Raw genomic sequence first — 13,825 nt, 5'->3', positions numbered from 1 at the left:
AGTCCAAAAGCCACTCTAGTTGCAAGATTGTTGGTTTGAATTACATCATTTTCCTGAATCGAAAGGCATTTCTAAAAGTGCTTAGACTGCACTGGTTGACAGTTTCTTAAGGCAAACACTAGAGAGACCAACTGGTAATAATACACCACTTGGTCTGCTGTTCACAAACAGGGAAGAACTGGTGATGAATATTGTTGCAGATGGCAGACCATGAGATGACTTGCCTTCTGGATTTCGAGGAAGGATGTGAAGTTAAACAGCAGAGTTAGTATTCTGAACTTCAGGAGATGAGACTTCCGGCTTGTTTAAGCAATCTGCTAATCAGATTTCCCAAGGAGACTATCATTAGGAAAAAAGGTACCTAGGAGGGATGGATGATTTTTTTTAAAGAAAACTTATTTAGACTTCAGGAGCTAACCAGCGTACTGTACAGGGAATTTTGACAGAACTGGTCAGTGCCCAACACCTGCTTGGCTCATGAACTTCCTAAGTAATATGGAAAAAAGAGCATGTCAAAAGTGGAATCAAGAATGGGAAACAAAAGGATACAAAATTATTGCTATGGCAGTTAAGGACAAAATTAAGAAGGTCAATGCACAGCCACAGCTAAAACTCATGCAGGACATAAGGGGATTCTGCAAGTAGGCTAGTAGCTTAAGATCAAACAAAATGTGGGTCTGTTAATGAGTAAGGGAAACAACTGATGAACTGATTATATAGGAAGGTCTGAAGTCCTCTGTAACTTTTTTGCTTTGGTCTTCATGGGCAGCATTTACCCTAGGCCTCCATGCATACCAGCATGATTTGAGGAGAGGGACGGCCAGCAGCCAGGGAGCAGCAGGTTAGTGCCTACTGAGGAAAGCTAGATGTATTCAAATATTATCACCATCATCACAGTGAATGAGGTGTGTGATGACTGGAAAAGGGTAGTGTGTTATGCTAACCTTTAAAGAAGTTGGGAAGGATGACCCAGGTAACTATAGCTAAACAGTCTCCCCTGGCTCCCTGGAAAGGCAGCAGATCACATCACGTGGAATTAATTTCAACTACGTGAGGGATAAAACGTTAACTAGGCAACCTCTATTTGCCAAAAGCCAACAGCTGAGGCTAGTAGGTGATCTTACAGCAGCCTACACCATTGGAAGAGCTGTTAAAGGAATGATGGAGCCCAGCTCTTCTTGGTAGTGGCAAATAGTATCATAAGGAGCAATGGTCACAAGTTGTTATTTTGCAAGACCTTCAGAAAAACTTCTTCACTAGATACATAGCATAGCAGTGGAAATAGTCATTGAGTGTGGAGACTCCATGTTTGGAAATTCACAACTCAACTATATAGAGCCACAGCTTGACCTTGTGTGGTGTTGGCAACTAACTTGCTCATGCACAAGCTGTCCTAGGCAAACTCCAGATGTCCCTTCCAAACAACACTTCTAAGATTGTGTGAACAGTCTGAATTTTTTTAGGACATTAAAGAATATTCCTGAGGAAAGTTAACTTTTCAAGTTTCCCAAATGGACACTGTACTAACAATGGAGTAACTGGGGGGACAGATGATGAAACATACTCTGTAACTCACATCTACCATGCTTCAAACAGTAGTTCTTAAACACTCTTGACAGCCATGAAACAGACTAGAAAAAAAGTGTCAGTCCATAACACAAAACCATTCTGTTGCAAGTAGCAAAAAAGGAAACAAAGTACTGAATTTGCAGAAAAGAATATATCATTATTTTACACTAATTTAAGCATTTAATTCCCAACAGCAAAAGGAAAGTTTGTATTGCTGATGCCTGAGTTGCACTTATTCCCAGTAAACTGTGGAGTTGTCTATCCAACATTTCCAAAAAACTCATCAGAAACATCTCTTATTAAGAAGGCTAACATTTCTCAAAGCAGAACTTTACTAGCCAACATTTTTCAGCAACGCAGAAGATGTGAATTAACTGCTAACTGATTTGGTTAGTACTGATCACATTAGCTCCCCTATGATCACTGGAGAACACACTTTTATCTTACCCAGAGTAATAGGTTCTACTCCTAGTACCTAATGGATTTATGCTGCTTCTTTAGTTAACACCTGCAGATTTTGTTTGATCAACACTTTTAAATTATTGCAATTAGTACAAGACAAACACCAAAGCACAGTTAAAATTCTATTTTGCAGTAACTATTTGGATGTGACTGAAGAACCATATCTGTGATTAAAAACAAAAAAAGTTTAAACATTTTCTAAAAGACAAATTATAAAATAATTTATCAGAGTATCTTGCTGAATTCTGACACACACACATCCCCTTTTGCTCTACAGACACAGGACTTCTGTAAGCTTCATACAACTAAACTTTGCTTTAAAGACACATCACATTCTTTCCTGTAGTTCTACTTAAGGACCCAAACACATGGCAGCTTTTCTGTGAGGAGACCTGTGCAACTATATGGCAGCTGAGTAAAATTCACGTGTGCTTATCTGGGGACTAGGCAGTAACAGAGCTGTCTCTGTGAAAAGCTCACAGTCTGCAACTCAACAAAAGAAAGAGAGGATGCTGAGAAGAAAACACTCCTTCTGCCATTATTGTTTGACAACAGAAGTGAAATAAAACAAACAGATTATCTAACCAGAAAGATACCATAATAAAAATAATTCTTCTTTTCTAAGTCTGAAGTGACTTTTGATGCAACTTCTTTTCCCTCACTCCAACCTTTTAAAAGTTACTATTGCTCACTAAACTTCAGCCATTAAAAAAAATGAGCTATGCTGGAATTTCATTTTCTTTAAAGATATTTTTAATAATAGCTAAAATACTTCTCTACCTCCTCTTTTGTTTCAAGCTCTTGTAAGGTCACTGTGCTTAATTTCTCTCATCCTAAACTTAATTTCCTTTACCAAGTAACATGAAATGGAAGAATACAACAAAACACATTATAAACCATAGCTAATATTAGACTAGGAAAAAGTCAGTTTAACATTATTTTTGCTCAAAAACTAAACTATTATGATGATAATGGTAAGCAATATTATCTGTGTACTATGAATAACACATAGGAAAGGTATGTTTTAATTTGATATGTGCTTGATATACTAGGGTCGTAACACCATAATTTAAAAACAGTCAAGAAAATAAAAACTACAAGAACAACACTACAAATAAATTTCAGGAGATGCTGAGACAAGGCTTTTAACTCATAGTTTTTAAATCTTTAAGAATATAAAATCTACCAGAAAACACACAGATCCCCTTTCTCTTCTAAGAATTCAAATTTTATTTGGAAAACCACCAAATTCTCAAGAAGTTCTAAGCAAACTATCTTCTATTGAGAAACAAATATAAAAAAATCAAGTGTGAAGGTAATTTACCTCGTGGAAGTGAGATGATTGAATTTGATAGGATCATTAATACATCTAATTCATGAACAGTAATGTTTTAGAAACATTAAGAGCATAAGACATGAAAAATTTTTTCTGAAGTTAGTTTCATTAAAAGAGACCTATTCACTAAACAAATGCTTTGTCAGCTTTCAGGTATTTCTATGCATTGTGCTATGGAACACATTACAGAGAAATGTGAGGTAGTATGACCAAACTGGCACATCCACCATGCACACTGTCAGAAGATATGTTGGTCTAAGCTTCAAGAGCATAGTTATACTATCAAAATACCACATCCAACCAAATGATCTTATTTGTGACCAGCCAGGCCACAGTGATACGTGTTTGGTGCTAGCACAATTACCACTAGCTTGGGGGAAAAAAAAAGGGGTATCTTTACTTTGCAAGGTGTTAAGCAGAGTAGATGTGACCTTAAGACAACTCAGATGGCAGACCAGTGTCTATACAAAACCCTACCAGAAGCTGCATAGCATTTCATGCAACACTTCAGAAGTAAATAAAAACCGTCAGGGAGATCATATTAAACACATAACACTTCAAGGAAGTATCACTTATGAAGAAGGGAATATTTTGCAAAGTATTACTTACAGGTATGGAGGCACTCTGTTACTGTAGTTGGCTTGATGAGATAGCCTTTACAGATATAGCAGGTGATATGAGGATTGAAATCTTTCACCAAATGCTTCCTCTGAGTAGCCATTCGTGGGGTAGGAAATGCTGGTGGAGTGCTCAGAGTCAGAGGAGCAAGTCTGAGAGGTGCTGATACCCGCGGTTCACAAGAGCTGTGGCTCTGCGCTGTGCAACTACACTTCTCCAGGCATTTGTTCCTAATGCTGGAGGTCTTGTAGGAACATGGCTCATAACTCCTGCTCCTGTGCCGGGCGAATCATTTTCCTACCTGTAACACACGTGGAAAGGGAGAGGTGTGTAAGCCTGGCAGCACATCGCCTATGCCCCATAGGACAAGTGTCGCCGTGAACTTGGCTGGAGCACCTAGCGATTATTTACATAAGAGCAGTTGTGTGCCCTACGCTCGAAGCCCCGGTCCGAGGGCCCTGCCAGCGGGACAAACTGCCCGGCGCCGCGGGGCAGCGTGACAGGTGCAGTAGCCACTGCCCAGTCCCGGCGGGGGCCGCCGCTGCCCGTCCGGCACACCCCCGGCAAGGCGCGCCGCGGCCCGCAGGCCTCGGAGGGCCCCCGCGGGGAGGAGCCCTCCCCGCCGCCCGGGCAGCCCGTCGGCAGGAGAGGGCGGCGGCTGGGCCGGCCCGGCAGCGGCCGGGATCTCCCCTCCGGCTCGACCGACTCCTATTCCTCCCTCTCCCCTCACCGCACCTGCGACGCCTCACGCCCCGGCCCCCCGCTGTACCTGGTGCAGCCTAGCAGCCTCGGGCGGACGGCCGCCCAGCGAAAGAGAAAGGGAAACGGCGTGCGCCTCCCACCCCTTCGAGCCCTCCCTCCTGCCCTCCCCGCCGGGCTGCCGCGGCCGGTCGGTCCCAGGCGGGAGGGACGGGCGCGCAGGCGCTGCTCCCCGGCCGAGCCCTGCTGAGCCACGGCCCGCAGCGCCGCTCCGGGGCGGGAGCAGCCGGCAGCCCCCGGCGGGCGGAAGGGATGGCGGGCCGGCCGCCGCGGTGTGCGGCGGAGGCCGGGCGGGAGCGGAGCGGAGGCGCTGCCGCCACAGGTAAGCGCGGGAGCGGCCGCAGCGCACCTCGCGCCGCGCGGCACGGCACTCGTCCCGCTTCGGCCCTTGCCCCCTCTCTTAATAACTTCAGGTTCTGCCCGTGGAAGGGTTATATTCAAACCCATCTGTCCTTCCCTCAAGAACAAACACTAAGCCACTGGACTAAGTTAGGCCTCGATCCTGTAAACAGTTTTACATGTGCTTCCCTCGAACTAGCCAGAGAACGATTAAGACGAGTGAAAGTGGTCTCGGTGGTTCAATGCATCTGCTTTTTGCTCCTCTATTCTCAGAAATGCGCCATATTGCCATAAAGCTAAGGCTGCTTTATATTTGTCAATTGCGCTATTTCTAGAAAATTTCTTCTACACTCCTTTTAACAATAATAAGGAAAATACAAGGAGGCATTTCCTGTATTAGCTGCAATACCATCACGTTACCTGTGACTGTGCTAGGTCTCTGCTTTTCCATTCTGCATTTGAAATAAATACTCATTTTGCGTGGGCCCTCCAGGGCAGTCTGCCTTTCATCCTGGGATATGTGCTGCAACAGCAGAGACTTTAATGACTTAGGCCTGCTCCTGCTAGCCATTCCTACTTTTGGAATATTTACCTTCCAGTAGCTCTGCATTTACATCAGTTCATTTGCCAGGCTGAGTGAGGTGCATTACTGTTAGAATTAAAGGCACACTGAACTGGTGAATGCATGATAAACCTGACATACAGCAATTCAACAGAAGATGCAGTTTTTCCTGATAAAATATTCATCTTGTATGAGATTATTACCCCTCTACATGAAAAAAAAAAGTCTATAAAGCTAAAGATTCCCAGCTCAAGAGTGACAGGGAACTTCTGGAGAGTGGCTAGTGCAGGGCTGCAAAGACAATCAGAGGTCTGGAACATCTTTCTTATGAGGAAAGGCTGTGGGGACCTTGGACTGTTCAGCCTAGAGAAGACTGAAGGGGAATCTCATTAACACAAGTATTTAAAAGGTGTATGTCAGGAGGATGGGGTGGTTAATGGATAAAAGCTGGAACACAAAAATTCCACTTAAACATAAGGAAAAACTATAGTGAAGGGTGAGGGAGCACTGGAACAGGCTGCCCAGGGAGGGTGTGGAGTCTCCTTCTCTGGAGGTTTTCAAAACCCACCTGGACGTGTTCCTGTGCAACCTCATCTAGGTGGACTTGCTTCTGCAGTGGGGTTGGACGAGATGATCTGTTGAGGTCCCTTTCAATGCCTAGCATTCTGTGATTCTGTGATCTTTTGAAGCAGTGTGTGGTATAGTTCTTATGCCGTTACTATGCCATAAAACACACACCGCTGAGTGAAAGGTTAGAGAATGCTAAACTCTGAGAAAGTAGACAACATAGACTATATATCTCCCACGGGCGTATTTCAATTAGTAGTCACGTTATGTCAGTTTAGGAGAAGCTGACATTTTTCAGAGCATGAGAGTGGCGCTGCCTGAACATAGATTAAGCATGATACAGTGTTATTAAACTTCACATACGTGCATTTAAAACAAGCAACTGCTGATGCTCTCCTGTCTGTTTCAAAGTGACTGCATCTGGTAAGATTTGTTTTAAAAATAAATTGGATTCTAAGTGAGATTTCAAAGCATAGTCTATCTAAAAACCTAAACAAATTTATCAGCTGGTCTCCTGTTTACACAATACTAGATACACAATATTCTTCTGTTCAAGCTGATTAAAACCACAGATTTACATCCTTTATTATAGCCCATACAGTAATGATTGAACAGCAGTTGTGATACTTGCAAACATACACAACTGGTATAGAATCCCATAGTGAAATCCTTTTAAGGACTACCAGTCTCATGCCAGGTAAGTGACAGTGTACATGACAAATTCTTGCCTCTCCACAATGCAGGAGCTCCTTTGGGCTGGCTGGTACCAAGCTGTGTTTATGAGATGCTAAATACCCTCAACTCTCCCTGAACATGAGGAAAGTTAAGGTATTCAGCACCTTTTGAGACCACAATATAAAGAAGCAGTGCAGAAGCAGCTTTCATTTCCTTATCAGAGGAAAGTAATATAACAAAGAACCTTATCATTTCAAAGGTAGTTAACTAGTAGCATTGCATACACCACATTTAAAAATATAGGCGCACAGAAGTGATGTGAACACTGAGATCTGCATTCAGCAGTTAAAAGGTAAGAGGAAACAAACAAGGTTGTCATCTTCATATTGAGAGTAAGATAATTGATAAAATAAACTGAGCTAGTCAGAGTGAATATATATAATGTATTAGCAATAGCAAATGTGGCATTACAGAGAGGGTGATTACAGCCCTCAACTCAGTAATGAAAATACAGCTGCTCTCATTTTTCTGTTTCTTAAACTTCTGACTTCCCTGTTGACTGACTTGTACTCAGCAGTTCTCAGAGTGTCCTCTAACATAGAATTTTCTTCTTTAAAAAACTTTTTTAATGGATGTGAGCTCATTTAACACATAAAAGATAAAGACTGCTTTCTAAGTGTTACCAAAGTAGAGGAGTAATTGAAATCTCCAAAGAACTACTGGATCGTCCTAATGTGACACATAAGAACTTGTAAACTTCAAGCATTTCATTAATTTTACTCATTAATGCAGCTCCAACATTTCTGAGAAATACCTATGTTTGATGTCAGTTCTCAAGTAAATTCAGAGAGGAAATTAACATTGGTAAATACAGCCAAGTTCTCAGTAACCTTTGAAATGAGTGAATAATTCTAACTGTGCAAGCAGATCCACAAGTACAACCTTACATCCCTATAGAGCTACACTGGAGTCTGTTTCCAGGCAAGTCTCCAATTACCCTCCAGTTATCCTAACAGCTACTGGTATTTTGTAGATGGAAGAATTACTAGGATACATTTGGACTGGGAAAAAGAATAATAATATTTAAAAATCCTTGCTTTTCTTAACAGATATTGTGGAGCAATCTCAATGATATTTAGAGAGAAGCCACAGCATTCACCTTCATGGAATTCTGAGTCTCTAGACATTCGATGGAAATGCCATTTTATGACTTTTAAAATCTGGAAAACTTCACCGAATTGCTTAGTTTGGAAGAGACCTCCTGAGAGGATCTTGTCTAACCCCTCTGCTCAAGCAGGATCAGCTAGAGCAGGTTGTCCAGGACTGTCTAGTTGGCTTTTGACTGTCTCCATAGATGAGGACTGCACCACCTCTCCAGGCAATCTTTTCCACCTTCCTTAACCTCATAGTAAAAATCTTTTTCCTTACAATCAGATAAGATTTTGTGGGTTTCAATTTGTGCTCACTACTTCTTGTCCTGTCAGTGGGCACTTCTGAGAACAGTCTTGACTTCCTTTCTTCGTTCCCTCCGAGGATCCCCCTGAGGCTTCTTTTCTTTTTCCAGTCCCCAAACTCTCAGCCTCTCCTCATGCAAATGATGCTCCAGACCCTTAATCATCTTTGTAGCCCTGTGCTGGACTCACTTCATCTCTTTTTTGTTCCAAGAGCCCAGAACTGGACATAATCACTCCAGATGTCACTTCATCAGTGTGGAATAGAGGGAAAGATGACCTCCCTCAAACTGCTGGCAACTTACCTGAAATTACTGCATATTTACTCAGGTATGAAAAATAGGCCAAATATAACCACTCTTGGATCTTTTATTTCCAGTGTTAAATTACCCTATCCACCAGAACAGTACCTAGAATGGAACTGCACAATAAAGTTGGAGGAACTTTTGAATTTATCCAAGGATGGCAGTTCTACAGTTCCTCTGGGCAACCTGTCTCAACCCTTGGCAATTCTTATTGTGGATTTTTTTCCTTAGCTCCAGTTGGAATTTTCCTTTCTGTATCCTGTGTACTTTCCCATATATATACAAATAATTTACTATCTGCAAGTAAACTTAACTCTTACTGTCATTACCACTGTCTTTGCATTATCTTTGGATCACGTGTCATGTTTCTTTGCTTTTTAAGCAGAGTAATAACATTGTGTATTGTAGAAACAATACTACTATACTCACGGTGAAGACTGTCTTTGAATTGATAGGAAATTATAGGAATTGGACTACTGTTAACCGCATCTCTTATTTGCAAAAATGATCAGCAATGAGGTTTTTCATTTCTACTCTGAGGGCTTTTCTTCATCTCTACTGAGCTCTGTGTAAGATGCTGAATATTAGCACATAATAGCACTTTGGGGATATATATAGCATCTCTTTATGTTTACTATTCTTTTATAGACTAAAGTAAAGTAGTAAAGCAGGTTGCAAAATGCTAACATCTGTATTATTATGCCATTGACAAATCTGTAAGCAAGATAAAGGCATTCAAGATACATTTCAGAAGCAAGGTAAAATTGTACCACAAAAGTGTTCCAACTTTGTTGAACTCATTTCAAGAACATTTTAAAAAGCAGGAGAAATTGTAAATTCATACGTGTTTTATAGTAATTGTCTGCTATGAAGTGAGAGGGAATCAAATTAGTGACTCTACTAAGGGAAAGAAGAGCAGATCTGTACTGTTAAAACTTGGCACACTAAAATACCAATCAGCCATAGCGCACGCCGTCTCTACCCAGCTAGAGAAACACAGAAAGCAAGTAAGGAGCAAGAACCTATTAGTGGGACAGCAAGAATGCCACTGCAAGAAAAAAAACCCCACAAAAATTCACAGTTGTGAAATAAGATTGATGAGAAACTTGCACTAGCATGAAGACGACAAATTAACAAGCAACTTGTATGCAGAAGTTGAAGTGAAAAAATACTTGGTTTTGAACATATTATTAGCTGACCATTAAAAATACTGAGGGAAGACCTTATGACCAGCTTGATACACCTCCCTGTGAATAACAGAATTAAGAACTGTGCTTATAGTCTTCGGGAACATTTTAAAATACCCATCTATCACAGCAGAATTTGAGCCACTCAGCTGAAACTTGCAGTACATTTAAGAATGAAGTGTGTTTGTTTTAAAAGTATTTCCCTTGTGTTGCCTGATTATTTTGTCACTATTTTTTATTTTTCATTTGAGGAAGTTTTAATAGGCATGACTGTATGCATCAGACACAAACATCTCCAGAAACCTACCAGAGAAAGTGGAACAAACTTCTAAAATACTAGCGACCATATTCTCTATTCAGCTATTCTAGTGTCCAACTGTGCAAACCGTGAACAGATGTTGCTTGCTCGTTTGTTTTGTTTTCTTTAAAGCACAGTAAAGGTACAATATAACCTGCCATGTCGCTACGATGATCCTTCATGTGAGAATGACCTAATTGACATTATTTTGGCTTCAAAGGCAAACACTCTTCATTGTGGTATGGAGCTTTGCATTGTGACACAACAATTTTTTTTCTTTTCTTCATACACAATTGATTTTGGTGACATGGTGAAGAGGGGTTTTCCTTTTAACCATCAGAGATTGCTCACAGGGAGTGAAATAACAGCAGGAAATATACAAGATGTCCAATCAAGAGGCTTCTCTGCCTGTGTGCTTGGTTTCAAAGCAATGACCTGTGCTGGAGTTAGGATCTCTAGGCAACTAAAATACCAGTATTTTCCTCAACCTCTCCTGGTTTTATCTTATGGCACACTGTAGTTTTCAGGCACTTTGGTCTCCTGTATCACACTGCCTTTAGTTTTTTATAGGCTATTGAAAAAAATATATTGTGGTTTGTGGTATGTTCTGTAGGCTGAAATGGAGTAGGCATTACTTCACAGTCACCTACAATTATGGGGAACCACAGAAAGTGACCAAAGTAGTCTTTTCCACTCGTATGTTTTATATAAATTTATAGCAATTCTGTGTAAGTACTTAGAGCAAGTAATAGTCACACATTTTGGTTCACAGATTAAAGAAGACACATAATTTGAAACAACCCACCTTGGTTCTAAATCAGCTGCTCTCCATGTACCAGAAAGACCTTGCACCTTCAGAATCACTTTGTTAGTCTCTGGATAGTTGTTTCACCTCCACTGCAGTTTCTTAGACTTTCTCTGAACTCACAGAGATCACACTGTGTTGCCTTTTCTCTTATTGTCTAATTGCTAATACTCATTAACAACTTTACCTGTATTGCTTTTTGATGATATGCTTCTGTGAGTTAATTTTCCTTTTTACAAAATCTCAGAATGGTAGAGATTGGAAGGGACCTCTAAAGATCATCTAGTCCGTACCCCTGCTAAAGCAGGTCTGCGTAGATCAAGTCTGCTCACTGCAATAGCACCGCCTTCTTATTCTGGATATACCTCTGCCAGTTTGTTTTCCTTTAACTCTGCTTACTGCAATAGCATCACCTTCTCATTTTGTGAATTCTATTCTATTTTCTATTCTATTACAACATTCTACTCTAAATTTCTATTCTAAAATTCTGTTCTATTTTCCAGAGAAAAAGTATTTGGGAATTAATGCTATTTCAAGTCTTCCTGCTACTACACAATGGAAAAAAAACCCCAAAACCTATCAATACCAGAGACATATTATCAGAAAGTCTCCAGTGGTGTAGCACGCACAGGCCAGCTTCAATTGAGCTGTCGTCTGCATGGGCAAGACTGTGTCGCCTCCACAGATTTACAGGATCTGTTGGTCATACGACAAATACTTGCCAACTCTGTCCTTCCAGGGGGAAAGCACCTCTACACCAGTATAATCCCAGGTTTCAAGTTTTCTAATTGGGTGTCAATGAAATCTATGCTTTTTCACAAGACATCCTAATGACTCTCTGCTATCATTATATTACTTTTTAAATTTAAATCCTTATTTCTATCATCATTATACTGCTTCCTACATTCTATACTACATTTTTAATATATAATATATAAATATATATGTCTTTTTTACACTTTTTTTTTTCCCCCTGAAAATATCAAAGCCACTTACATTAACATATACAGCTGTATATGTGAAGTGTTCCAATACTTGTATAAGAGTGTCATCTTGCAATCTCTGGAAAATGGAAAACAAACTCTAAGAACCCTCCAATGACTCCCGCTAAAATTGTTACTAACAGATTTTGTTTCTTACAGTTGAAAACTGGCAAGAATGCAAATCAAATTGTATCACACATGTCAAACAGCTTCACAATTATGCAATCAACTTGCGCTGCAAATTAAAAACAAGACTTGCTACTAGATCTTAAGTCAAAACAAATGTAAAACTCCAATAAGCTCAGCAAAAGGAATCCTCAAGAAATCTACTCATGCCTGTTAGGATGGCAGAAGCAACAAAGAAAGAGGCTTCAAAGGAAATAGAAAAGTAGTGACCGAGTCATTTCATCTTTTACAAGATAAATTAATGACACAGTGTCTTAGGGAGCAAACTACCCTATTTTAATCGATTTTCAACAACAGTTCTGTTTCCAGCTCTCTCCAGAATAAAATCTTTAACTTAATGACACAACACTGGATGGATTCCATTTCATTTGAACTGCATGGGCAGACTCATTCACGGGAACTGTCACTGTCAGTCATTTAAAACAGCAGGCTTCATTGGAGGAAATCTAATATAGATACTTGTCCATTTCATTTTTCACTTGTAAAATCAATACAGAATGTTATTTCTGGATCACTTAACAGAAAACAGGGGGCAAATCAAGATATTCCAACCTTAGATCCAGATCCCTATATGATGTTTTTAACTGTGATTTAGCATATACAGTCAAACTCTGTGCAGCAAGAGTTTCCATGTGATCCAGTCCATTCGATCATATGACTGTAGTCACTGCTGAATATGTTAAAACACATTCTCTCTGCCTGTCCCTAAGAATAAGCAAAACCAGAAGTTTTTAATGCATTTTGGGTGTTTCTGACAGTGCACATTAACAAATGAGAGTCACTCTAAATAACATTTTACTGAAAGCATTACCTTGAAATAGTTTTTATCCAATATACCAATGGGAAAGATTAAGCAAAAGTGATACTTTTGCGTTCTTCATTTGAATAATACACCAGTTTTAGGGAGAGAGAAGCTTAGGATTCTAGCTGGAAGGTATTCTCACGTGATCAACCACTCCCCAGCCCATAACTTGACATCATATGCCAGTTCTGCAGTCACATTAGCTTAGGAAGTTGACAGTGCTGGTTTCCCAGCTTTAGTCCTGTGACTGCAGAAAATCAGAAGTCTGCATAGGCAGTGCCTGTGTCTGACATTATGGTCAGTGGGTTTTCTAAAGAAAAATGTACAAAAGGATTCTTGAATATGCGAAAAAATCAAAGCCTTCAGACTCTGCCAGTATGTAAACGGCATATTCTTGGTTGATGTGCATTTAATCAGACTGAGAACAAAGTCACCCAAAAGTTATAAGACTGTGTTTATCATTCCTGCATCTTGAGCTTCCTTTTTGTAATACCTGCAAGTCTGCGTTCACCACAGTTCTAATGAGATCACAAGGCTTTTAGCTGACTAAGCTATGGCAGTTTGGACTCCCTTGTTTTAGGCTCAGGACAAAGCAGAGCTGATTCCCTTTCAGAATACAGAGACTATACACAATCCTGCTTTTAAAAAGCTGTACTATCTGGAGAAGTTCATTCTCACATTACTAGCTTGTCCAGTCACATCAACTAGGGAGGACCATACACTCCTTTGCTAGAAAATTCTGCAGGAAGATAACAATTGTAAGAAATCTAGGTAGCACTTCAGGAGATTACATCCTTTTGAGTCTAGGAAATCAGTTCTTAAGCACAGTAGCACAGGCACCCCTACTAGAGATGCACTTGTTTGAATAAAAAAATAATGTCTGTTTTGGTCCTTATATATCTAATGGCACTCACTGAAAGG

At 40.3% G+C, this 13,825-nt stretch overlaps 1 protein-coding gene across 2 annotated transcripts in view; it reads right to left on the bottom strand.

Moving 5' to 3' along the window:
• Positions 1-4,267, bottom strand: part of PCGF5 (polycomb group ring finger 5) — a 39,519-nt gene extending 35,252 nt beyond the window's left edge. The window contains exon 1 of one of the 2 annotated variants that reach the window (XM_062000950.1): positions 3,977-4,267. In XM_062000950.1, coding sequence (XP_061856934.1) covers positions 3,977-4,088 — 112 coding nt within the window. In that variant the 5' untranslated portion in view covers positions 4,089-4,267. The remainder of the gene's footprint in view (positions 1-3,976) is intronic. The other variant, XM_062000949.1, reaches the window with a different exon arrangement.
• Between the last annotated feature and the right edge of the window lie 9,558 nt (positions 4,268-13,825).

This window comes from Colius striatus, chromosome 8 (assembly GCF_028858725.1).
Source record: "Colius striatus isolate bColStr4 chromosome 8, bColStr4.1.hap1, whole genome shotgun sequence".
Lineage (NCBI taxonomy): Eukaryota > Metazoa > Chordata > Aves > Coliiformes > Coliidae > Colius > Colius striatus.
Note: the sequence above shows the minus strand (reverse complement) of the source record. Positions and strands in the feature narration are given on the sequence as shown.